The sequence below is a fragment of the Gouania willdenowi genome, chromosome 7 (genome assembly GCF_900634775.1).
Source record: "Gouania willdenowi chromosome 7, fGouWil2.1, whole genome shotgun sequence".
Classification (NCBI taxonomy): Eukaryota; Metazoa; Chordata; class Actinopteri; order Blenniiformes; family Gobiesocidae; genus Gouania; species Gouania willdenowi.
This window is the reverse complement of record NC_041050.1, coordinates 28,959,997-28,985,748: the sequence shown is the minus strand read 5'-3', so window position 1 is coordinate 28,985,748 and position 25,752 is coordinate 28,959,997. Positions and strand designations below refer to the sequence as shown.

Sequence of the window (25,752 nt, the reverse complement as noted above, 5' to 3'; positions counted from 1 at the left end):
ATCTCTGCTGATGCCTCTGCATCGTCACGACTCAGATAGGCTTCCTTTAAATGTGGTTTCATCCGTTTGAACTGTGTGATACTGACTGCCATCCATGCTGTTTTTACCACTATAACTGTTTTATTACATACTGAAGTTGAATGGTTTCTTATGACAAATGGCATTGGCTACAATCAAAAGGAATTGACAGTATATGGTTCAAAGCCATCCATGCCATTCATTCATACATCCATCCATCCATCCTTCCATCCATTCCATTCATTCATCTATTCATCCATCCATCCATCCTGGGGGTCTGCAGCTCTGGAGCCTCATGTGGCTCTTTGACTCCTTTGCAATGGCTCCCAATAGCTTTAAAAAAAATTATTCAAATAAATGATTGTTATTTTCTTACAAAGGGTATTAATGACTAATAAAAATGGCACCAAATAAAATCATGATATAACAATTTGTCAACCTAAAAATAAATCACATTGTGCAAATTGCTAGCGCTATATAAATAAAGCTGAATTGAAATGAATAACTATGCCACCTTTCTACTTCACCTCCTGCAACATCTACAGACCATCCACTCTCTTTGCACCTGTGGTTAACCTTGTTTTAAATCCCTGATAAGATAACTAAATCAACTAAAATACTATTCTGGAAGAAAATATAGATTTGAATTGTGTGGGGGACAGATTAATATAACTTCCAACGCGTCGGATAAATGTGCATGCTTGATATGTGGTATGAAAATTAGCAATTAGCATGTTTTGATCTTATCAAATTCAAGTTATTTTTTGTAGCCCTTCAAATGCATCAACTCAAAAAATATTTCCAGAATATTATTCAATCATTTTAACTGTATAGAATTTCACTATGTCATCATTGAGATGGTATTTTTCTTGGCTTCAGAAGGCCTTTAATCCAGGTGAGATGAAGCAAAATGGCTCCTTTGAGAATAAAGGTTGCAGAGTATGGCTCTTGTTAAAAAAGTAAATACATTTCAGAAATGGAATGAATTGATTGTGCCATCATGCACGTCTACAGGAAGCCTGATAACAAGCCTATACAATCAAGCATGGTGGACCAGGGTACCTGAAATACGCAGGACTGGGGCTCTCTAGGACCGGACTGGGGCACCCTCAACACTGACTGTTCACTACAAAAAGGCCCCACAGCTGCTGTGTAGGTAATACAGATAGTCATACTTTGTCTCCTCCTGCTGGACAGGGAAGCCTCAACAATCTGAAATACTTGAAATCCCTTCTTACCATGATGCATGAGAGGACTTACATTTTAAACTGAGTTTTTTTTTTTTGTTTTGTTTTTTAACTATTTAAACTTTTCCCTTTATTATCTTAAAAGGATTTTATTTATTATTTAACGTTAGTTTTAAAATCTTTCATTATTTTAAAGTGATTTTTTTTCTTTATTTTAAAATGATTTTATTCATTATTTTAAAGTGATTTTTTTTCTTTATTATCTTAAGATTATTTTATTCATTATTTTAAAGTGTTTTTTTATTATCTTAAAATTATTTTGTTCATTCTTTTAAAGTGAGTTTTTTTTATTGTTTTAAAATGATGTTATTCATCATTTTAAAATGTGTTTTTCTTTTTTCATTATTTTATAGTAATTGATTTTTTTAATTATTATTTTAAAGTGAGTCTTTTTTTCTCATTATTTTAAAGTGCGTTTTATTACAGTAATGTTTCATTTTTAAAGTTAGTTTTTTATTACAATACTTTAAAGTGAGGTTTTTCCCCATTATTTAAAAGTGATAGATTTTTTTTTACATTTAAAAGTTTTAAATTTAAAAGAATAAGTGAGTGAGGTTTTTTTTATTTTAATGTGAGGTTTTTTTTTTTGTTTGTTTTTTTTTTTTTTTTTCCATTATTTTAAGCGCTTATTTTCTCTTGTGAGTTGTTGTTCTTTGGGGACATCATTCTCATCAACTTTTTGTCCATTTTCACTTTCAGCTTCATTTGATTGAAACTTTCCTTCTCCGGGGGCTTGTTTTCACATTAACTACGCACTTGGGATGGGTTCAAAAGTCACTGGGCCATCTGACAATGTGCTCCTTGTGACAAGCTGTGCCATGTGCATCAAAGAAGCGATTAAGCTGCAGCGGGGGGACAATACTGCTCTTTAAGGGGAACCGGCTGCATGGCTGCAGGAACTCAGAGCACATAAACAACAGCTCACAATGTGACAAACGTGATGTCCAGGCTGTTCTAAAGCTTCTGCTTCAGCTGATAAATACTACTTATTTGGTTTGTTCTTAGATCATTATACATGTTAATTATTTTTACATGTAATGTTTTGACCATTTAACATGCAAAATGTGCTTTAGTCCATTTTTTGGACGCAATTCAAGGGAGGAAACTCAAAATGACGGATCAACCTCTGATTGGCTAGTCAATCAGGCTACTGGCCAATCACGTGTCGCTCTCTAGGAAGGAATCCCGTCATCACAATGAGCTCCAACATGCTCAGACTTTTAGTTGGTATCTTGCCTTTGTAGACGATACATTTGGATTTATACTTTTGTTAATCTCGTTATTTTTATTCTGACTTCTGGCTTCGACTTGTACAACAAACCTAATGTGAATGTGATGTGCCAACATCTGGGTGAGCAGGACTGACATGATGGACCTGAGGCAAGTCGTACTGCTGTTACTGACTTGGATCTGCAAACTACAAACAACCATCTCCCAAACGCATGAAGGTAGAGAACTTTTCAATTTAAACTAAGAGTTTTTGCTGCAGTCACTCTGCATATTGCATGTTATATTGAAAAGAGTCAGTTGAAGATTTAACATGAATCCCCCACATTGTTTCTGCTTTGGTCATAGTGCAAAAACTAATCTTGAGCTTTTTCAGATCACCACATGATAAACCTTTGCATATAAGAATTAAAAGTTGCATTGCAGTAATTCGAAGCTACAGGGTACAAAAGCTGCTGCTATGAAGTTTTTAAGCTTTACTTAAAACACTGCATGCATCTGTGCATATATGACAATTTATGTAAAAATTGTTACTAATATTTGTCACATTTAAATTTATTTTATTGTAATTCATTAATGAATCACATGTAGAATCTACTTATAGCCTTAAACTGTCCTGTTTACATGATGGGGATATAGGTTTCTTGTGTTATAGACCAGGAGTTCTCAACTGTCTCACCCTGGGACCCACACTTTACCACGGTCATTAAATTGTGACCCAGTTTTTTTTTTATAGAATTTAACCACAAATTAATTTTTTCTCAATTAGCTGTTGAAAACACATATGTAATCTTTTTAAAACCATAAATCTCTTTTTTTCCTGTATAACATGTATTTCACAGCATGCCTGTCAAAATAAAAGTTTCTTTCAAAATAAAAGACAAGTCCAACATGAGAGATATTAAGTATTAATTTATTTTTGACCAGCTGTCCGTGACCCAGCCAGTTCATGTCTGCGACCCACTTTTGGGTCCCAACCCACCAGTTGAGAATCACTGTCATGGACAATAAAAAAAGGGCTTTATTATAAATAATGTATTTGTGTAGTGGTATCTGCATGCACACTGAACACTTAATATCCTCTGCAGCTTTCACACAAATAAACATATTATCAGGCACCATACAAAGTGAAACTAAAATAGACGCAGATTTACAAGCGACAGTTGCTGATGTAGGACGCCTGTTGTTTATAGCTGCGTGTCTGCGTTAAAGGACAGAGCCACTAAAGTAGTGATAGTGGTCATTAAGAAATTATGTACGTCCTCTTCCATCATCATAGATTTCCGTCTCACTGCCAGAAAGTCCTCACACATGGCTCATTGTGTTCTGGTATGATCTCAGAGATGGTCACACTACAGACACACACACACACACACACACATACACAGAAGCACTATCTGTCTCTGCATCACTCTTCACAGTGTGAGACACACTGTCCACATTTATAACGTAACCACAAAGAGGGGCATTGTCTGAAGACAGCTCCCTGAACCCTTCCTATTTTCCTCAGGCCTGTACAGTCACAGGCTGCCTGGTTCACGATGATTCACATCAAACTCTCATGTCTTCATGTCTGCTAATACATGGTTTCTCAAATGGGGGTACGTGTACCCCTAAACGTACCCAATGGCACTACAGGGAGAATTTGAGAGAGTGGAAAATTAGCAAATGAAAGCATTAAAAATGTGGGGTTTTATGTTTATTTTTAAAAGTTATCATCACACTGAATATTATCAGCAAAAAACAACAAAATAGGAGAAAAATATACTGAATAATAAAAAGAACAGACAAACAACAAAAAAAAACACCAAAAACAACACAAAAATACACAAGATCACTACAAAATAGACAAAAATAACAGAGAAACATACAAAACGACACCAAAAACACACACAATGAGATAGTATACTTTCAATAATAATACCAACAACACACAAAAACGACAACAAAAACACACAAAACAAAATAAAAATATGCTGAATAATTTAAAAAAAACAGAAAAACAACAACAAAGTACAAAAAAAAAAATGACACCAAAAACACAAAATATATAGAAATGATCTTGATTATGAACGGAAAATACAAAGGTCAGTCTTGATCCCACACCAGGAGGGAGATGACTGTAAATGACAAAAGCAATAGAAATAAATCTATTCAGGAGGCACTAAATTCTGTTTATTTACTTATTTACTCAATGAGATTCTTTAAACTGTGTTATCACTCATTCATTCAATCTTTATGATCTACAGTTGTTTTTTCACAGAATTCTGAGAAAAATGTTGTAGTCGGACATAAGGGGGTACTTGCATTCTAAAGTATGATAAAGGGGGGTACTTGAGCCAAAAACGTTAGAGAACCACTGTGCTAACACACCAGGAAGACTCACTAAAAGACACAACACAAGCCATAATAATAACTTCTAATCTTTACCTTATTGTCTCTTTTTACACCATCCTTATATATTCCTGCTGTCATGTAACCATTACAGTGTGTTTACGACTTAGTTAATGGCATAAACACATAGTTTTACCTGCAATTACAGAGAGATAATATATAAAGTTGAAACCAGGGTTTGGGTCAATTGTAATTGTAAACACGTAATTGATAATTAAATTGCAAAAATGGCACTGCTCAGAAATGGCATGACTAAGAACATATGGATTATGTTCAATATGAGACCATGAAACAGAAATAAATAAAAAAAAACAATATAAAAAAGTAATACTCAGTAACGATTAGGTGTAGAAATGTAACACATTACTTTACTTCTTTTAAAACATACAAGTAAAATTACTGATTTAGAAATACACTCAAAAAAAGTACAAGTACCCATAAAAGCAACTCAATTTCAGTAACGTAAGTATTTGTAATCCATATGCTTATATTAATGGGGCTTACCTTTAAAAATGATATACTAATACACTCACATACACACACTGCAAACATCTTTTTTGTGTGTGTGGTTCATTTAGAAACTTAAGCATAGGCTTTCATGTTTTGGGGCCTTAGAAGCACACCATAACTAGAGCTGGGTATCATGGACAGATTCCTGAATCGATTCGATTTCGATTAATAAGGTCTTGGATCGATTAATCACGATTCGAGTTTCATTCAGTGTTCATCTTTTGTTATCACTTTAGTTTAGGGAACACCTATTAACCATTAATTAGTTGCTTGTTAGCATTAGTAACATATTGGCTAATCCGTGTATCATTCGTTCATTCGTTTTTCATTATGTAACAAAAACATGAAAAACAAAAAAAAAAACACTCATTATTTGATATTTGTTTCCAAAACCAAAATGAAAAAATGGAAAACGCCTTGTTTTTCTAATTCAAGCTCTTTTGCTTCGGTACAGAAAACGAAAAATGGAAAACGAACACCTTTATTCATTTCCTCCATTACCTATTTGCCAAAGTACGTGACCCGGAAGTGTACTCTCATCCGACATTAACGGCTATGCTAACGGAAGTTCGGCATTACAAGATCGCTGTTTCCAACTGTGCATCCGAATTGTGTCCTTTTCGCTTTAGCTGGTGTTGGGCACAGAACCTCCTCACTTACATTTCAGAGGATTTAGAGACTCCTAAGTGTTGCAAAGCTAAAGATAACTCGGAATGTGTAACGCTTCACTTCCGGGTCACGTACCTTGGCAAATCGGTAATGGAGAAAACGAATAAAGGTGTTTGTTTTCCGTTTTTCGTTTTCTGTACCGAAGCAAAAGAGCTTGAATTTGAAAAACAAGGCGTTTTCCGTTTTTTCATTTTGGTTTTGGAAACAAATATCAAATAATGAGTGTTTTTTTTTTGTTTTTCATGATTTTGTTACATAATGAAAAATGAATGAACGATTGATACGTTAGCCCTAACCCTAACCCTAGCATTTTGAGATCATAATTCATATACAACAACTTCCTTACTTACTACTAATAAGTAATAATTCTGAGGTTATTGAGGGAAAACTCTTAGTTAATGGCTTACTGGTTGTATAATAAGGCCATGCAGAATAAGGCATTAATAAGTACTAAATAATGACTAATTAAGAGTCAATATGTTACTAATTTGCATGCAATGAAGCAACTAACTAATGGTTAAAAGGTGTTGCCTAAACTAAAGTGTTACCGACCTTTCTAATTTTACATGGATAAGATGGTTCCAAACTTCTGACCTGAGTTGGAGCATCTCACCCAACGGAGCTTCATCTGCCATGTTTGCACTGAACACACTCTCACGTTGCACATGTGCAGTAGTTGACTTTGTTGTGGTCGATTTTAGCGCCTGTAAATTGATTTTGTAAAATTTCAATGAAATGAATTCAAGATCAATTAAATCGATTATTTTACTCAGCTCTAACCATAGTACTCGATAACTCATTTGGAAGAACATGCAAACTGCAACAGTTTACCGATGTGTGGATTAATTCTCACAGAAATTAGCTGATTGTTAAGAGAAATCATGATGTCATCATCTACTTTTTAGAATTACAAAGTCAACTGACTGTTTATTTCTAAAGTGTCTTAACCTGCCAAGGAAAAAATATGTTTAATAAATGATGGGATCATGGATTGATATCCATGCATGAAATATAGTCCTAATCATGCATCAGTGTGAGATATATTGTTTTTCAGAGCTAAACATTGTCAATCTTTCCCTCTGTCAGAGGTGTGTGCTGGTACACACAATGGTCTGAGCTCCACTGGCTCTCAGGAGAACCAGTACAACCTGATCAAAGACCGCTATGATGGCTGTGAGATCGTCATGGGAAACCTAGAGATCACTCAAATTGAGAGTAACTGGGACTTTTCCTATCTCAAGGTGAACATTTATTTTTTAAAAGAGTCCAAATAAAGATCTGCTTTCTCACATGCTCATGGTTGTCATCATCTATCCTTCAGACAATCCGTGAGGTGACTGGATACGTCCTCATCGGCATGAACCACTTTCAGGAGATTCCTTTAGGTCGACTGCGGGTCATCAGAGGCAACAGTCTGTATGAGAGACGTTTTGCCCTCTCAGTTCTCTTTAACTACCCCAAGGATGGCTCTAATGGGCTGCGGGAGCTGGGACTCACCAATCTGACAGGTTAATGCAACAGTATAGGAATTATGACCATGTGCAGTCATTTAATCTTTTAGAGCACAGGAAGATGTAATAAAAGGTGTATTTGGAGAAAATCCCCAACTTCATTGTAGCACATTGTGAGCTTCTTTGATGTCTATTGGTCTGGACCTAATTTGATGATTTAAAGTGCAAGAACTAAGTTACTCCACTGCCAACAAATCTGTCATGAAAATGAAAGGTTTGTTTTCTTCTAATTGAAACAGTTTAATGACATCTGTTTCATCTAACTGAATCAGTTGTCTTGTTCCATCTAACCCCTTTTCTTTCTTTTATTTCCCTTCACTCTCAGACGCAACACTGCCCTCTCTTTTTACATCTTCTTCCCTAATAAAGTTTTGCTCCCCCTTCCTTAGGGCAGGCTGGTGACCTTCACAATTATGCGTTATCATAAATGTTTTAATTTATTTTCTGCACGCAAAAAAACATTCGTATTTGTTGTGAGAAGAGTATTGTGTTGTTAACCTGAAACATAGAATGCTGACAATGGGGGGGGGATGATAAGTAGAGCCAAAATAAGGACTATCACGGAATGTGGAAGGACAATTATATTCATATTTCTGCTGAACATTTTCAATTTGTCTCTTATTTTCTGATACCAGATTTCGTCTACTCAACTACACTCAAACTCTGACTCAATAATGCTCGTATCTTAATAGAAAACTCCTGTAAACATAAGGGCCCTCATTTATCAACCTTGCGTGAAAACGGGTGCAAATCTAAGTGCACTTTGTGTCGTATGACAGGACCAACATGGAAGTTATGACACATTTGTATCTGACCAACCCCAGCGTACAAATGATCAGGTGTTGATAAATGCGGCGGCTGAATTTGATCGTCATTTATATGTTACGCCCTCAAATATTCCAAGTTTGGAGGCCCCTCCCACTGAGGTCAAACAAACATTGGTAAGTAAATAAATGTTTCCGAGATTACAATCAGCACCCTCACAGCTGAGGAGAAGAAAAACAAAGATGTGCTTTTTGGTTGTGTGAAAACTGGAATTTAAGAAGCTCAAGAGAATAACGGAGGCAGCAAACCGCGTTTCAGCATTGGAACAGACTTGGGCTGAGGTTTGAATGAAATTCTTAATAACTAACTTAAAAAATGCCTAATGAGGGTTTAAATGAAAATGTACTCACCCACAGCCTAAAAGCAGTGCATTTATTGAAGGAAAACCAAAAAAGTGCAGGTATCAGTAATAACGTGGGCTTTTTTTTAACTTCATTTTAATTTGTTTTAATGATCTGTTTTTATCTGTCCTTAAAGCTGGGGTTTGTAGAATCATGAGGCGCTCCACATTCCCCCCTCCACTCCTGAACGAAACTCTGCGTGCACGCGCACACTGTGGAACTCTTTGCGACTGTTTTCTCCGTGGACTAGTAACAAATGTAGGAACTTTATCTTGAGCAATTGGAGGGTTTCCTGATGTTTTAGAGACATGAACGCACGTATCACCCGCTACTGTAAGGACAGTAAGAGGCTCAGAGTCACAGCTGCTCCTCAAACACAAGCAGCCGAGCAGCAGTCGATCTCATGCTGATCAGAGCAGACACACTCCGTTCACACTGCAGATGAATTGGGTCTGTTCATTAATAATAAGCTATTTATTCAGTCTGTTCTCACTCTCTCTCTCTGACTCGGGGCGGACTGTGCTGACTGAAAGCTGATTGCTTGCTGATCGTTGCACACAGCGACTCCACGGACAGCGCTCCTCCTGAACACGTTTGTGTCTTTATTCTGTTGCTTCTTCTGCTCAGTCTTCCTTTGCCATGTAACCGCTGTGCCAAAAACCTCATTAGAGACTTCATCTGGAATATAGAGCCATGGGACTATCCTTATTCTCAGAGCGAGAACGCACATTGACTTTTGACGAGCAGCTCGAGCAGCCAATAGTAACCCTTAAAACAACCCATGGGATCGCCCTGTTGGTGGAAAGATCTTTGATTGGCTGAAGTCCTACGTCACGCTCCTGTATTTCTAAAGCTCATTTTCATAGCCAGGAGAAGGAGCAGAGATTCACTGTCCACTAAGAACACTTTGAATTGCAATATGCAATACAATATAATAAGATGATTAAGGATTTTTGACCAGATAAAACAAAAAAAAAACTTACATACCCCAGCTTTAATGTGTGTCATGTTATGCTTAAATGACACACACACTCAGGTTTGCATACACGAGGTCATACCTGACGTGAAATCTGATCCTAGCGTACGATCACGTCAGAATTGATAAATACCGAAGATTGTGTAAATTTGGTCGAAAGCACACTCAGATCTGAACGTACAAACGGTTGATAAATGAGGGCCAAGGTGTTTAGCACTGCACTGTTGCTCCAACAATTACTATATGATTGGAAAGTGTAGAAACAGAAAAGCATCAAATCATCAACACTGTTATTTTGGTGTCATCACTGTCTGTTAATCATTCTGGTTTATCGATTATCTTGACATCCTGTAGCATCTCTTTTTGTCACCTCCTAAATGTTTCTCAGAGTGGGTTGAGGTCTGTCTTTCTTTCACTCGTAATGGTAACTTGAAACAAATCTGACTCATTAGTTTTCCTTCAAGCTTGCGTGACTCCTCAGCATTTCTTTCATAGAAATTCTAAAGGGAGGAGTTCAGATCATCAACAACAAATATTTGAGCTACGGGCCCTGGATCTACTGGCAAGACATCCTCCAGGATAATAGTGCTCCTATTGACATCCAGTATAACGGAGAACAAGGTCACAATGAGATCTTCCCATGTTTCAAACCATCTCTGCACAATCTCTCTCTCCTCTAATGTCTCTCTGTCCTTCGTCTTCCATGACAGGCTCTTGTCACAAATCATGTGGGGAGTATTGCTGGGGGCCAAAAGAGAAGCAGTGTCAGATCTGTGAGTATTAACTCTCGCTTCCTATTTTCTTCTTTTTGTTGAATGTTTCCTTTTATAGACACACCAAAGCTGTTCACACACTCACCTTCATCTTTCTCCTGTTGTTTCTCATAGTGACAAAGACGGTGTGCGCTCCACAGTGTAATGGTCGCTGTTTTGGAACCAGTCCCAGAGGCTGCTGTCACATAGAGTGTGCAGCCGGCTGCAGAGGCCCCCTGGATATGGACTGTTTTGTACGTACCTCAGTCTTTAATTTACCTGAAGGAATTTTCTAAGTGCGTTTGAGGAAAATGCTTTATTTAAAGGCACACTGCGGACTTTGTGACCTAAACAGATGACCCATATGAGTTATTTTAAATGATTCCTCAGGCCAATATACAGTGCTTGACAGTATTGCTCCGAGCGGGGCTTCCCCTTTTCAAATACCGACTATGTAAATTTGGAGAGACGGACCGTTTTTTGTCAGGTCATGTGACCTGGAGAATACCTGGAGAACGTATCACTTTAGGGCAGTCACATGACCACAGGCTCGGAGATACTCATACTTCTTGCCTGTTCGACTCCTGGTCATGGCCGAGGCAAGCAAAAAGTTTAAAACTGCTTCTGAGTAGGCTAAAAAGATGCCGCCGAGACCCAGCCCCCTCCGCCGACCCGCCTTACGCTCGGCGTCGGACACCGCCCCGCACACGCCAGGTCGCCCATCCCCCGTCCGCTCCGATCCCGGGTGCCGCGCCGAACCCTGGCAAAAGGGGCCGACGAGTGGGGGGGAGCGCCACTGACGCGTCGTGGAGGGCCAAGTGCCAAGCCTCCGGGGGCGGGGAGAGGATGGCGGCGGTGACAGCTGCTCCTCCAGCTGCTGCTAATATCCTTGGGGTCAATTTGACCCCGTTCAATGTTTATCATTAAAAAAAAAAAAAAAAAGTTTAGCTTCTTTTTGGCTTCACATTTCATGACTTTTCCTAATTTGATGGGTCCAACTGATCAAGCATAAAATTATTATGATGGTATTTTTTCAAGGCGCTGAATTCAAATTGCATGCATTGGTGTTCCTCTGGGGTCAATTTGACCCCAAGCTGTTTTACCTGTGTAAAACTTGTCTGTCTGCATGTGACCCATGAGTGGCCTTAGTTGTTACTTTTGAGTTGATACATATGTTTATAGTGAATAAACCCAAATATGTTACAAAAAAGGAAAAGGAAAGGAAGGGGGGGAGTGGTCACCTACATGAATCAATATGGTTCATTCTGTGAGAGTCATGAATGTGCACCCCTAGTTAGAAAATATTTGGATAAAAAATATTTTATTTGGTTCATAATCGTGGGGTCATTAATGTTGTCACTAAATTTTAGAAAATTTGGATGAAAACTATTCAAGATAAATGAATTATAATGGCCTGATGGTAGTGCTAGAGAACAGGGCAAGCTTTCATTATCAAGAGTTTTTTTTCTGTATTTAACAAATAAACAAAGTGCCTGACACAAAAATTTAAATTATTTTCTAGAGGCAAATATCCCTGGGGTCAGATTGACCCCAAAAGTAAAATGTGTTAGCAATATTTGAGGATAATAAGAGGGTTAAACAAATGGTACGTTGGTTTTCAGACAGTGGGAGAATGTGACTTCTATCTATTCAATTCTGACTTGTACAATTTTAAGATTGAGTTAGGTTTCACATGTGATTTATTAACTCACTGAACCCTTAGACAAAATTTAGGCTTTTACGTACTGACAGTCTGTGTGTAACTGTCTGTTTGTGCGGGTGTGTGTGCACCTACAAAGGCATGTCGTCATTTCAACGACTCCGGAGCGTGTGTGCCTCAGTGTCCAAAAACTCTCATCTATAACAAGCAGACGTTTCAGATGGAGACCAACCCCAATGCCAAATACCAGTATGGCTCCATCTGTGTCTCTCAGTGTCCCAGTGAGTTATTATTATTATTATTATTATTATTATTATTATTATTATTATTATTATTATTATTATTATTATTATTATTATTATTATTATTATTATTTAATAATTTTATTTATTTATTTAACCATTGTCATCTTTAATCAGATAACAATTGTAATTGTGTTTTTTAAAATACATAAATTACAGTTTACATTATCGGAATAAACCTGAGTAAAGATTTGATCATCAGCCTTTTTAGGATGTGATTTTTTGCCGTCAAACTGTTTTTATTTTTTTTTTATCTTTTTAGCTCATTTTGTAGTGGATGGCAGCTCCTGTGTGAGTGCTTGTCCTCCAGGGAAGATGGAGGTGGAGAGGGAAGGCCAGAGGCAGTGTGAGCCCTGCAGTGGACTCTGCCCTAAAGGTGGATTTCATTACACTCCTCCGCTCATATACTGTAGGAAGAACATTGTTAGCCTTCAGAGAGCTTAACCTTGTTCTTGTCCTCCCTGCAGTGTGTGAAGGCACTGGTGCTGAACACAGGCAGACCGTGGACTCCAGCAATATTGACAGTTTCATCAACTGCACAAAGATCCAGGGTAGCCTTCACTTCTTGGTCACAGGGATTCTTGGGTAATGGACTTTTTTTTAAGTCAAGAAATATCAAATACCATTGTAGCACACTTATTTGTCATCTGTTTTTCCTTCACAGAGATCCATTTAAAAATATTCCTCCTCTGGACGCCCAAAAGTTGGAGGTGTTCCGCACCGTCAGGGAAATAACCGGTTTGTTATGTGGAATTAAATAATTCATTGGTGGTGTGATGGTATATGCTCCAACCCAAAGAAGAGCCAAATCTTAACTTTTTTTTTTTTTTTATCTGAAATAGCGTGTTTGAAATCACTGAACCAGTCTTTGGTGAAAGAGATCGCATCAAATGTTTGGATTAGATTCACCCACTAAATGTAGAAGTGGTAAAACTGTTAACACATAATTATCAAATAAATTTACATTTTTTACATCACATTTGCTATAAAAATGTCAACAATGATGAGACACATCTTCAACAAAACATTTTGGGTGGCTTCGAAATCTATTATGGCCGTCAAATGACAAAAAGCGACAGGTTAAGAGCAAAAAATATTTTGACTTTGGGAAGAATTTTGAGCAACATTGTCCATAACATCGTCAATATACACGGCAGAGTACTACAGTATTTAAGATCTTAAAATCATCCCAGCCCATTCCCCAAGCTCCTAAAATAATAAAGCAACAATTATTACATGAATTTAGTCCCCCAACTAACATTACCTCCTAATGTTAAAATACTCAAATATGACATTAAAAAAATGTGAAATATATTTATTTGATAATTGCGTGTTTTCAATAAATCGCAAAAATCATCACCAAGATGTATATCACAAAAATGTGCTCAAAACCACCTTTACCACCAACTGCAGGGACCACAAGAGTCATTTTCTCACTTCTCATATATTGTATTTTTTTTTTTAAATAAAGTTGTGTTTTGTTCTAGCATGGGGAGGGGTGTCTGATTTGTTTTCTGGTGCTGGCCACAGACCTATAACTTCTGGTACACATCAAGAGCTTTGTTGAATTGTTTTGTTTTATCATTAATGTAATGCAATATAATATAATTTGTCATTTGATTTCATATGTTTTCAGATCATCTTAACATCCAGTCCTGGCCTGAAGAGCTGATCGATCTGTCTGTGTTTTCAAGTCTTACCACTATTCAAGGGAGATCCCTTAACAAGTACACTTCTGATATGCATTATAGGGCAGATAAGCAATGATTATAGTGTTTTTGTATGTACGTGTGTGTGTGTGTGTGTACATTAGGAAGATGTTTGGGTGAAAACTTCCCTTTTTTCATCTCTTCTCTCTGACTTTCTCCATCGTCAGGCGTTTTTCTCTGATGGTGATGCGCATCCCCACCCTGACCTCGCTCGGTCTGCGCTCTCTCGGGGAAATCAGTGACGGCAGCGTGTATATCAGTCAGAATGCCAACCTCTGTTACTACCACACTGTGAACTGGGCGCAGCTGTTCAGAGGTCGCAGAGTTCGCGTCAACAACCTCAACAACAACAGGCCATTGGCAGAGTGTGGTGAGGCAGCTGGACCACTATCTGACTTTCTTACCCATCATTTTCTAGTATCTAAAGTGTTTTTTATGTGTGTTTTTGTTGTATTTTGTTTTCTTCGTGCAGTTGCAGAAGGTCATGTGTGTGACCCGTTGTGCTCAGACTCAGGCTGCTGGGGCCCGGGGCCCAGCCAGTGTCTCTCCTGTAGGAACTACAGTCGGGGCGGTACCTGTGTGGGCAGCTGCAGCTTTTACACAGGGTCAGCAACTTTAATATATCTATGTTGTGCACATTGGGAATGTACTTTTGAACTAATGACAATGTTTCTTCTGATTGTTGTGTCTGCAGCACTCCAAGAGAGTTCTCCGGTCCCGGTGCTGAGTGCATCGCCTGTCATCCACAGTGTAAAGTTCAGAGTCGAGAAGCCACCTGTACCGGACCGGTAATAGTTCACTTTTAGATACTAAGAAACATGGAGATCTGTTTGAACTGTTTTTTAGCACAGTTTTTGATGCCCCTTTTCACACAAACTTAGCATAAGTTCTACTTATGTAAGTGGACATTTTATATCTATACTTGTATTTCGCAATAAGAATGGTAAATCAAAAAATTATGAACAGTCCTCTTGCAGAGAATTTACAATTTCATTGAGCAGTTGCTTTTTTCCGAAGCAACTTTCAACACAAGCAGTTAGGGTTGAGGGACTTTCTCAACGACCCACAGTGATGATGACCCAGGTTGGATTAGAACTGGTGACCCTCCGATTACAATCCTGCTTCTTTAACCATTATGCCATCACTGCAAAAAATAAGAGCACTGAGAGAGCGCAAAAATCTGCCAGACACCAAATCTCCTCTTTGCCAGATATTCACAGTTATCTGGATCAGTGATCCTGATCATGGTGCCATGATCATTCGAACTTTAAAGTCTTGTAAGATATTACTATCCCAATTGTTAAATATTAATGATGAGAGATATGTTTTTATTTTTCAAACTGATCCAGAATTCGTATATTTATCCAAATCCCCTCCAAAATTCAAAGGAATCTTCCATGGCATAAGGTCTATCTTTGGTTAAAATTTTGTCAAAATCTGTCAAGTACCTCATTGGAGGAGGTAATATTGATGATGGATGCATTGCCCAAAGGTAATAGAGTAGTGGTTCCCAAACATTTCACAGTCCCGTACCCCTTTAGACACTTAAACTAAAGCCTACTCCTTCACACTTAATTCGATTAAATTCAACTTTATTGATATAGCGCAAATTACAACAAAGTCATCTCAAAATGCTTGGCAAAATATAGAGTCCATAGTAAGAAAGAAAGAACCCAACAAGATCCACTTGAACAATCGTTTAGCAACAGTGGGAAGAAAAAACTCTTTTTTACAGGAAGAAATCTCCAGCAGAACCAGGTTCAGAGGTGGCAGCCATCCGCTTCGACTGGTTGGGGTTAGTGAACAGAAGAGCAAACGGAATAGGATAAAAACATTGTCCATTTTAATGTTCCAGACTAGTTGAGCCGCTAACCATTGATCAGGAACCGCAAGCTCCAGCATCAAGACACCTGAAACAGGAAAGAGAGCCCTCGGAGGGTGAGGAGAAGGCACAGACTGCCGGAAAAACATGATACACTATGATACAGTCGTTCCTCGTGGTTAGGTTAATATTAAACATCTTGCGTCTCCTCCATGCTCTGAAATGCTACCACTACAGACGAGGTTTCATCTTAAACTGGTCGCACAATGTATGGGGTGGACATCAGTGTAAATGGTGTGAAGCAGTGTGAGCAGTATGATGGGTTATTAAGAAAACACAATAATGTAATGTCATATACAGTGTAGCCCTACAGTTAAATTTGTCCCTGAATTTTACCAATCCTGTTGAAGAATAATATGTAATAAAAAAAAAAAACTTCTTCTTCTACTTCTTTCAATTATTTAGCCTACTGGCATTTTCACTGAGAAACCAATCTTTTAATTTATTTTATCTACCAAACATTTGTTGACAACATTTACCAGTAATACAACACATTCATCACCATGAATCTGTGAAATACGACTCGCTACAACTTTAATGAGAAGGGTGAAGCTGAGTAGTTGCACAGAACTCTGCAGTGTTTGGCTGAATTTCATATTTGTGCTGCTATCCATGGCCATGCTAGTAACTGGGCTATCCACAAGTGTACCGCTATAGCATCTTGATCCGCTGTACACTTTGAATATTGCGTGTTGCTGTCACAGTCAATGTAGAAGAACATCTATCTTATTCATTTTCATCAGTTATCAGAGGGAGCAACAGTCAGTCACAGATGTAAATCAATTAATGAAATTCACTTAAGTCTATACTAGAGTGGGGCGACTGTCCATCTAATGAATTTGCTCACCACTAAAGGGTAGTCTTACAGTACATTATACAATATACACTGGCAATTCCGCAAAGAGGAGCAGGCCAACATTTCTTCTTTTGCTGTGACCATTGATCACAATAGCTCTATTGCAGTTGTTAAGGCCAATTACTTTTCACATTGGGCCAAGTTTCCTCTGAAATCTTTTTCCTTCCAATTAGAAAAGCTGACAATTTAAACGCCTTCCCTTTTAGAAACAAGTTTAAACATAATGGTTGAACCTTAATCTTGTAAAACTTCTCAAATCATTTTTGGCTCAAGACCAAAACAGAAATTGGAAGAATACCTTTAACAGTCAGTCACTAAGAAGAAGAATTTAGAAAAGTCATCCCTTAAATCACTTTGGGTCAGCGATTATAGTTTAAGAAATATTTATGTATTGTACTTTTGGATGCTGTTGTTGCATCCAGCTTATGCTTTGAAGGTAAATGAAGCTCATTTTGTCTCACCTCTGTTGTACCTATAAATGTTCATATTCCTTTCTCTCCTGCTAGGGCGCAGATGAATGTGTAGCTTGTGCCAGCCTTCAAGATGGCCCTTACTGCATGTCTTTGTGTCCCACTGGAGTCAATGATGGACAGAAGGGTCTGATCTTTAAATATCCCAACAAGGAGGGCCACTGTGAACCGTGTCATCAGAACTGCTCCCAGGGGTGAGACTCATCTGATATCTGTAGAAATTTGGGTTGGTGTGTTTGACCTCTTAATCAATGGATATTCTTTAGTTGACACAGTCTGTTTTTTTGGTTCTTTTTTAGGTGCTCTGGCCCAGGATTGAAGGATTGTTTAGGGGCTGCTAGGCTTACAGTTAGCAGGTAAACAATTCCCTCATTTAAGTCAGTATCTCTTTCAGTCAGTCTGTCCTTTCACTCTATGAGCTTCTTGAATCATGTTCGTAAAACCAATGTTTAGCAGAATTTATGTACTCAAGTAAAAGTTTGAAGTGCACTATAAGATATTGTGTAGCATTTCTAGACCATGCTGTTTATGACATTGTTACTCATTTCATGCATGTATTAGACCGGTGTTTCTCAAATGGGGGTACGTGTACCCCTAGGGGTAAGCAATAGCACTACAGGGAGCACTTGAGAGAGAGCGAAAATTAACAAATAAAGTGCCAGTCTTGGTCCCACGCCAAGCGTGGGATGACTGGAAATGATACAAACTATAGAAATAAATCTGATCAGGAGCCACTAAATCAGGGTTTTTCAACCTTGAAATGCCTGAAATGTCTGAAAAATTAAAAAAGGTTTTAGAAATTTTTTTGTTATTAGGGCAAGGTAACGCCAGGTACCTTGCGGTATGATATATTGTGATATTTTTGGCCATGATAACGATATGATATTATCACGATGCAGGGAAATATCGCGGAAAAATTCATCCACGATACATTACGATATCTGTGTCACTGAAGAAATTCAGAATTTATTGACTGCACTGAGTCCATTTCACAGGAATTACAAAGCATTGTCTCGTCCACAACAACACGCAACTTTTCTCACGGATCTTCTGTAGCTCACCTGCTCTGATGACACTCGGAGCAGGTGAAGCTGCTCAGAATGCCTCAGCGCTTGAAGAAAAATGGATAGAGCTTCACAGGCACAGCAAAGTTAAGCAGGCACTGGTCAGTTCTGTACTTAGAAGTCAGTGACGATTTGCGTAGTTTTTTTTGGCAGTTTAGACGGGGTTTCAGGTGGTTTAGGTGGTGTTTAATGCAGCCAAGATGGGAGAGAGAGGGCGGTGCACCTAATGAGCGCTCCCCAAAAACACGTCCCAATAAAAAAAACCTTCCTTGCCTCACGGTGATGCATTTCATGCCGATTCTGTCCATTTGATTCCATCCACGATTCTGTTAACGTGGATTTTATAGGGCCCTATACTTACCTTGTGTAATAAGGGGAGAAAAAATAAAATAACGTTCGTACCGCTAGACGAAACCTTGCGATATATCGTCGTATCGATATTTTGGCACACCCTCATTAGTTATTATTCTTTTTTAAATGAAAACAACACACAATCTTAAACAATTGTGTTTCTATACTTTCACTTTGTGAAATATAAATCTAGTTCAACTAAAATGCAGTTGTTAAAAAAAAAAAGATCTGAGCTCAAATATGATCAGAAACTAATTCTAGGAAAAAAAATGTTGTCGGGGTCGTTTGAAATTCTTCAAAATGGGGTCACGATCCAAAAAAGGTTGGAACCACTGCACTGAATACTGTTTCTTTCCACTTATTTACAAAATTAGATTCTTTAAAATGTGTTATCACTCGTTCATTCTATTATTATACTCTATAAAGGTTTTTAAATAGTTTTGTAAGCAAAATGTTATAGTCAAACAAAGGGGGTACTTGGATTCAGAAGTAAGAGAAAGGGGGTACTTAAGCCAAAAAAGTTTGAGAACCACTGCATTAGACAATTGTTGTTGATACATTTGTAAAAATATGATTTTCTCATTCTGCTGCTATCTGTGGATTCCATTATTATAAATCTCTTCATTTTATTCTCACTCCTGTTGTCCTCAGTGGTCAGATCACAGGTATTGCTCTGGGTGTCCCTGCTGCCTTGATCTTTTGCCTGGCGATGTTTTTCCTTGGCGTGCTGTATCACAGAGGCCTCGCCATACGTCATAAAAGAGCCATGAGAAGGTACCTGGAGAGCGGAGAGGTGAGAATATATATTTTTTGGGCATATCTTTGGTTTCATTTTTATTCCAATCTGTAAGGCCTACTCTTTTTTGGCAGAGCTTTGAGCCTCTGGGTCCAGGAGAGAAAAGCACAAAAGCTCACCCCCGGATTCTTAGACCATCAGAGCTAAAAAGAATCAAAAGCCTTGGCTCAGGAGTTTTTGGCACAGTGCATAAGGTGAGACAATTTTTACAGCCAGTATGAGCTAAATTATGACACCTGTACATTTGGTTTGTTTTTCAGGGATTTTGGACACCAGAGGGAGAGACAGTGAAGATTCCTGTGGCTATTAAAACCATCCAGGATAGCTCAGGGCGGCAGATCTTCACCGAGATCACAGATGTGAGTCTCTTACACACTTCAGCAAACTTTATCACAGTTTAGAATAGTGTTTAACAATGAACAACTTAAAGGAGCATAGGGCAGGATTTGAGAAAAAATAAACATGTTTTTAAATGCTAATGGCTGATGAAGCGTTTTAAACCAAAGAGAATGAGTCCACACATTTTTCTACCTATTGCCTTGAAAAGATTGTGTGATACATTTTGTACTGCTGTTACGGGTACGAACAGCAGTATAGTTCCCTGCGGACGTGGCGTCAAGTGACGCTGATGGTGACGTCAAATGACGCTGGTGCGTGTTCTCAGCGGCTTGGAGAGGCTGCCCGCTAATGGAAAGAAAAAGGAGAAAAAGACAGCTTGGAGACTGAAAAAAGACAATCACAATGGACTAAACTACTGTTTGGTTCCACTGATGCATGCAGAGGCATGTGCACAGGACTTGCAGTCAACAGTCACATGAACTGCGAGTAAATAAATAACTGTGTCACAGTTGGAGAGTGAATCAGGCCGCATTTTGTCGTCCGAGTCCAACCCAACAGTTAAAACCTCATTTTTTTGTTTTAGTGGTAAGCACCAATTTTATTAACAAGCTACTGTTAAGGTCAACATCATATCAGCACACGGGTAACAAGCAAACGTCAAACACAAACAGGGGTGCAGTGCACACAAGACACCCATCGAGTCTATTTACATAATCCACGTATCAAACAAGGATAATCCATGTTATTGTGCAGAAAAAGGAGTGTTTTAATAGTGTATTCCTTTATAATTGTCCTCTGCTCCATTCTCCCTGCACCGTGAAAGATAAAGCTGTGATCTTCAGGGCTACAGCAGCTATGGCTGCTGCAGCAGGAAATAAAGAACGCTGCCCGCAAACAACATTATGTGACCGAACCCAAACACCAGTTCTAAAAATCTGTCCAAACTCGACCCGTCCGGTGCCGTTGGGTCCCGTCAGCGTTCCGTCCGGTATACATCCTATATCCATAGTATCAGCTGTGCTCCAGTAATAAACAAACAGTTGATGCGTGCTCCCGCTCTTGCTTGGCTGATGGCTGCAGTTACACTAAACACCGTGGTGTCAATAGAGTCTGCTTTCTAGATCCTGCCCTATGCTCCTTTAAGAAGAATCATTTTTCCAACTTTGAAACTTTGATGTGTTTTGCTGTGCAGCACATGCTGTCCATTGGCGGCCTGGACCACCCCTACATTGTTAGGCTACTGGGTATCTGTCCAGGCCCCAGTTTACAACTAGTGACCCAGCTGAGCTCGCAGGGATCCTTACTGGAGCACATAAAGCAGCATAAAAACAGCCTGGATCCCCAGCGCCTGCTCAACTGGTGTGTTCAGATTGCTAAAGTGAGTACAATCTGTAGAATTAAAGCATTGTTAAAACATCAATGAAGTGAAATATTCCATAGTGTAAAATATGAATGCATGTTTGTGCTCCAGGGAATGTATTATCTGGAGGAACACTGCATGGTCCACCGGAATCTCGCTGCAAGAAACGTCTTGCTGAAAAATGACTACCAGGTTCAGATCTCGGACTATGGTGTAGCAGACCTCCTTTACCCCGATGATAAGAAGTATGTCTACACTGAAACAAAGGTTGGTATGGCACATATATTTTGACTTGTCATTAACATACACTAAAGAAAAGCAGGGCCAGTGAGTTGCTTCTTTCCATCCCAGACACCCATAAAGTGGATGGCACTGGAAAGCATTTTGTTTCGAAGATATAGTCATCAAAGTGACGTCTGGAGTTACGGTAAGCTGTTTAAAATATTGTAATATTTAGTTATAGTAAAGCATCTGTATGACGTGCCTTCCTCTTTGTGGACAGGAGTGACCGTGTGGGAGATGATGTCATTTGGGGCGGAGCCGTATGCATCAGTAGCGCCTCAGGAAGTACCAAGTCTGCTGGAGAAGGGCGAGCGCTTGTCGCAGCCGCAGATCTGCACTATAGACGTCTACATGGTCATGGTTAAATGTCAGTCAGAAAATCAATCTCACAACCAAGCTCTCACTCGTAATCAATAAAAAACGCTCATCTACAAAGTGTTCTCTGTTTCTTTGTTGTAGGTTGGATGATTGATGAGAATATCAGGCCAACCTTTAAAGAGCTAGCTAGTGATTTCACTCGCATGGCAAGGGATCCACCAAGATATCTAGTAATCCCGGTGAGAACATTATCATACTATCAATGGTCAATGAACAAACTTTGAAATTGAATCTTTAATATAATTCTGTAGCTGGAAGGAGGGGAAGCTACTCCAGGAGAAATCCATCGGCGAGAATCCGAACGAGGACTTCTGGATGAAGATTTGGATGACCAGGTTGAGGATGGATTGGATGATGGTTTGACCACACCTCCACTTCAACACTCTCCATCTTGGAGCCTATCTCGATCACGGATCAACTCGTACAGAGTAAATAACACGGTCGAATCTAACCTTAGGACCTTTTATACTTTGGTGGACGAATCATAACATTATGAGTTTCTTTTTCGAATTTGTAGAGTGGCGCATCGCAGACTGGACAATTAGGATACCTGCCGATGATACCAAGCCCTGCAGACAGCATCCGTCAGGTGTCATACGCAACCACTACACCCAAAATTCAAAGAAAGGGACAGAAAGAGCTGTTGTTCACACACAAAAAAAAGTAATAAAATATAACAAAGAGCAGCTGTGAAACCTTGGGTCTTCATCATATCAGAACCAACTTGGCCTGTTCGGCTTTTGAACTTTGATGGTTATTTTCCACTCAAGCGAATACTTTACCAAAATTGCAAAGAAGGCTCACCTGAAAGACTAACATATGTAAACTTTTTACGGGTAGGAGTGAGAGGTGATTTAGAACAGGGTTTCTCTAATTGGGGTACATGTGCCCCTAGTGGTATGCGATGGCAATACAGGGGGTACTTGAGAAGGAGAAAGTGAAAATTTAACAACCAAAAACATAAAAAAATTGTGATTTATAATGTTTATTTTTAGTTAAAAATTATAATAATAATAATAATAATAATAATAATGATGATGAACTAAAAATACAAGGGTCAGTCCTGGTCCAGGAAATTATAAAACAAAAACTACAGAAATAAATCTATTCAGGAGGCACAGAAAACTGTTTCATTCCACTTATTTGCATTAGGATTTTTAAAAATGTGTTATCACTCATTTATTCCATCATTATTCTCTATTGTAGAGAAATATATAGAGAAAGGGGGTACTTGAGCCAAAAAAAGTTGGCAAACCACTCATTTAGAAGATGCCTAAGCAATAATAATCTCTTTAGTTGAGGTTGACAAACTGTGACAGGGTAATTACTATAGTCAAGGAAGTATTCCATTCACGGAACTCCAAATTGTTTGATGATTTGAAAGGCATCCGACTTAAAAATAAATTATATTTGTATTTTATGAAGTGGCAATTAAATAAAAGATGGATAAGATTAACACAAATATATAAAAGAAATATAATATTATATAGAAGGCTGATTGATGTTTAAAAATAATTACAGATTATCATATTGTCGTGTTGTTTCAAAGTTTTCTCTTTCAAAAGTCAAGGATTTAAAATGAAGAACAATAGAATTAAAGTTAGGTACATAACAGAGCTTTAAAGATATTTCAGATTTGTGAAGTATAAAGATGTGTGGTACAAAATTGATCATTTTTTAAAATTTGCACTCCAGAATTTCAAAAACTAAAGCAGAAACAAGTCAAGTTTAAAATTTAAGACAAACATATTCAATACTTAAATTTTTGAGTTCAAGTAAAGTTCAATTTGACTTTTTTTATATTTAATGGGTGAAAAAAATGACTTTTTAGTTAACTTTCCTTACCCTGCTTCTCTCCTAGCTATGGTTTCACAGGTCTCGTCTGAGTTCCGTGCGGACTCTGCCAGAGAGGTCAGAGTTCAGAGTGAGAGGGCGGGAGGGTGAACTTCATGAGAATGGTTCACGAAGCAGCAGCCTTCACAGAGCCCGCTGTGGCTCAGAGAGAAATAACCAACGTGTGCCACTCAACCGACAAAGAAAGCTTTCCACTGCATCCAGCCCTTCGACTTATAAAGTGTGGACGGCAGAGGAGGAGGAGGAGGTTGACCATTATGGCTACGTCCTGCCTGGGTCACCTGATACATCGGAAAGTGGTAAAGGAGCCCCACATTGTGTAAAATGTTTCTATTATTTGGTTTTGTTACATTCTTTTAAATACTGCTTTCTCCAATTTTCTCATCACAGCTTCCAGAATCTCTCGTTCCAGCTCTAGACTTAAGAAAGGTTTGTTCCTGATGGTGAAAAATTCCCCACAGGAATATGAGACCATGAGCTCAGAGTGTGGAGCCCCTCCTCTCTCAAGCAGCAGTGCTTCGTTGCAGGGAGATGACCCTTTGATGGCCATTTGCTATGAAATGTGCCCTTTACCCTCTCCAGGCTTTGTAGTGCCAGACGGAGCCAATGTAGACACTTTGACACAAATACCATGTGTGGAAAATAAAGCAGCACTCAAGGCTTGTGATGTATCCACAGGAGATGAATCTCAGGTCACGTTGGACTTTACGGGTGAGAGAAAAGCTGTGGACGACAAAGTAATCGTTGTTGTCCAGGAAACCTGCAGGTATGAATACATGGATATTAGGCGCTCTGACTCCACGGAGGTTCCTGAAACAGCAGGAGAGACACAAGGTGAACTAACACCTGAAAACGAAGCAGCAGCAGCAGAGAGAGAGAAAAACAACCAAAGAATTAGAAAGGTAAATAATGAGCCCCAGGAAAAGAACGAAAATCAGAAGCACCACACCTCAAATAAGCAAGCCATTCCTCAACAGGATCTGTGCAACACAGCAGTGCCCAGGCCAGATGTGCTGACAGCTGGAGGCGAAAAGCTGGAGGTGCACGAGGAAATGACTGGATTTGAGGTGGTGCCCAATGGGTGGGATCATGCAGCGTATCAGGACCACCCAGTGAAAGAGAAAGCTGTTTCTGAGGAAATGGGTGTAGTGCAGTGCATAGGCATCGAGGAATACATCAAGGTGGGCTCTGCCATGGGAGAACCCAGCAGCACCACATCGTTTGACAACCCAGACTACTGGCACAGCAGGCTATTCCTCACACCAGATGCTGTGCACACCTGATTATGTAGACAGGGATATAGAAACACACACACACACACACTCACACTGCTGTTTCCTGCTGTTTCTCTGTTTGTTTTTGTTTGTTTGTTTTTAATCTTACAGTTATTTGAATTGGAATTTCTGACATTTTTTTTTTATTCGAAAAATGTTGAATGAAATGTTAAATGAATTACCCTAAACTTTACATTACGATTTTATTATGTAAATAAAGAAGAGCCATAAACAAAAATGCATTGAGGTTTATCTTATTTGTGTGTATGTGTGTGTGTGTGTGTGTGTGTGTGTGTGTGTGTGTGTGTGTGTGTGTGTGTGTGTGTGTGTGTGTGTGTGTGTGTGTGTGTGTGTGTGTGTGTGTGTGTGTGGGTGTGTGATAGATAGTGCGTACATAGGTCACTCCTTTTGACAACTGTATTAATATTAAGTAATCTGGTTTAAGCCTGATTCGTTGATTTAAATTTAAAATAGTTCGATAACACTAAACTTGACATGGCGCCTGATATGTGTAACCGTAATGACAAATATATCATTTTACTCTGGTCTTCGAGGATTTTATTTTCATATTAATTTATGTGGTAGTGAGCAGTGTTGCTTGACAAAAATTAGGACAAGGGCTCTCGCCTCTGTCTTTGCGTACATAGCGCAACATCATTGGGTAATGATATTTTAACTTAACATTTTGAAAAAAAAAAGTTAAAA

At 38.7% G+C, this 25,752-nt stretch overlaps 1 protein-coding gene across 3 annotated transcripts; it reads left to right on the top strand.

Annotated features, from left to right (window-relative positions):
* Positions 1-2,453: 2,453 nt before the first annotated feature.
* On the top strand, positions 2,454-25,268 carry erbb3b (erb-b2 receptor tyrosine kinase 3b). 3 transcript variants are annotated; one of them, XM_028453178.1, is made up of 29 exons: positions 2,454-2,713; positions 7,152-7,306; positions 7,387-7,573; positions 10,214-10,339; positions 10,429-10,491; positions 10,606-10,724; positions 12,270-12,411; positions 12,695-12,808; positions 12,900-13,017; positions 13,097-13,170; positions 14,069-14,159; positions 14,309-14,511; positions 14,614-14,746; positions 14,836-14,929; positions 17,386-17,543; positions 17,649-17,705; positions 19,416-19,557; positions 19,635-19,754; positions 19,821-19,919; positions 21,092-21,277; positions 21,371-21,526; positions 21,611-21,686; positions 21,762-21,908; positions 22,001-22,098; positions 22,171-22,347; positions 22,437-22,508; positions 23,781-24,072; positions 24,164-24,675; positions 24,751-25,268. In XM_028453178.1, exons 1-29 carry the CDS (start codon positions 2,632-2,634, stop codon positions 25,054-25,056), a joined length of 4,299 nt encoding a protein of 1,432 aa, XP_028308979.1. In that variant the 5' UTR covers positions 2,454-2,631; the 3' UTR covers positions 25,057-25,268. The 3 variants fall into 3 exon arrangements, with proteins under 3 accessions (XP_028308979.1, XP_028308978.1, XP_028308980.1); XM_028453177.1 differs by having other exon boundaries at positions 24,164-25,268; XM_028453179.1 differs by lacking the exons at positions 24,164-24,675; positions 24,751-25,268 and having other exon boundaries at positions 22,437-22,582; positions 23,781-23,947.
* Positions 25,269-25,752: the final 484 nt, after the last annotated feature.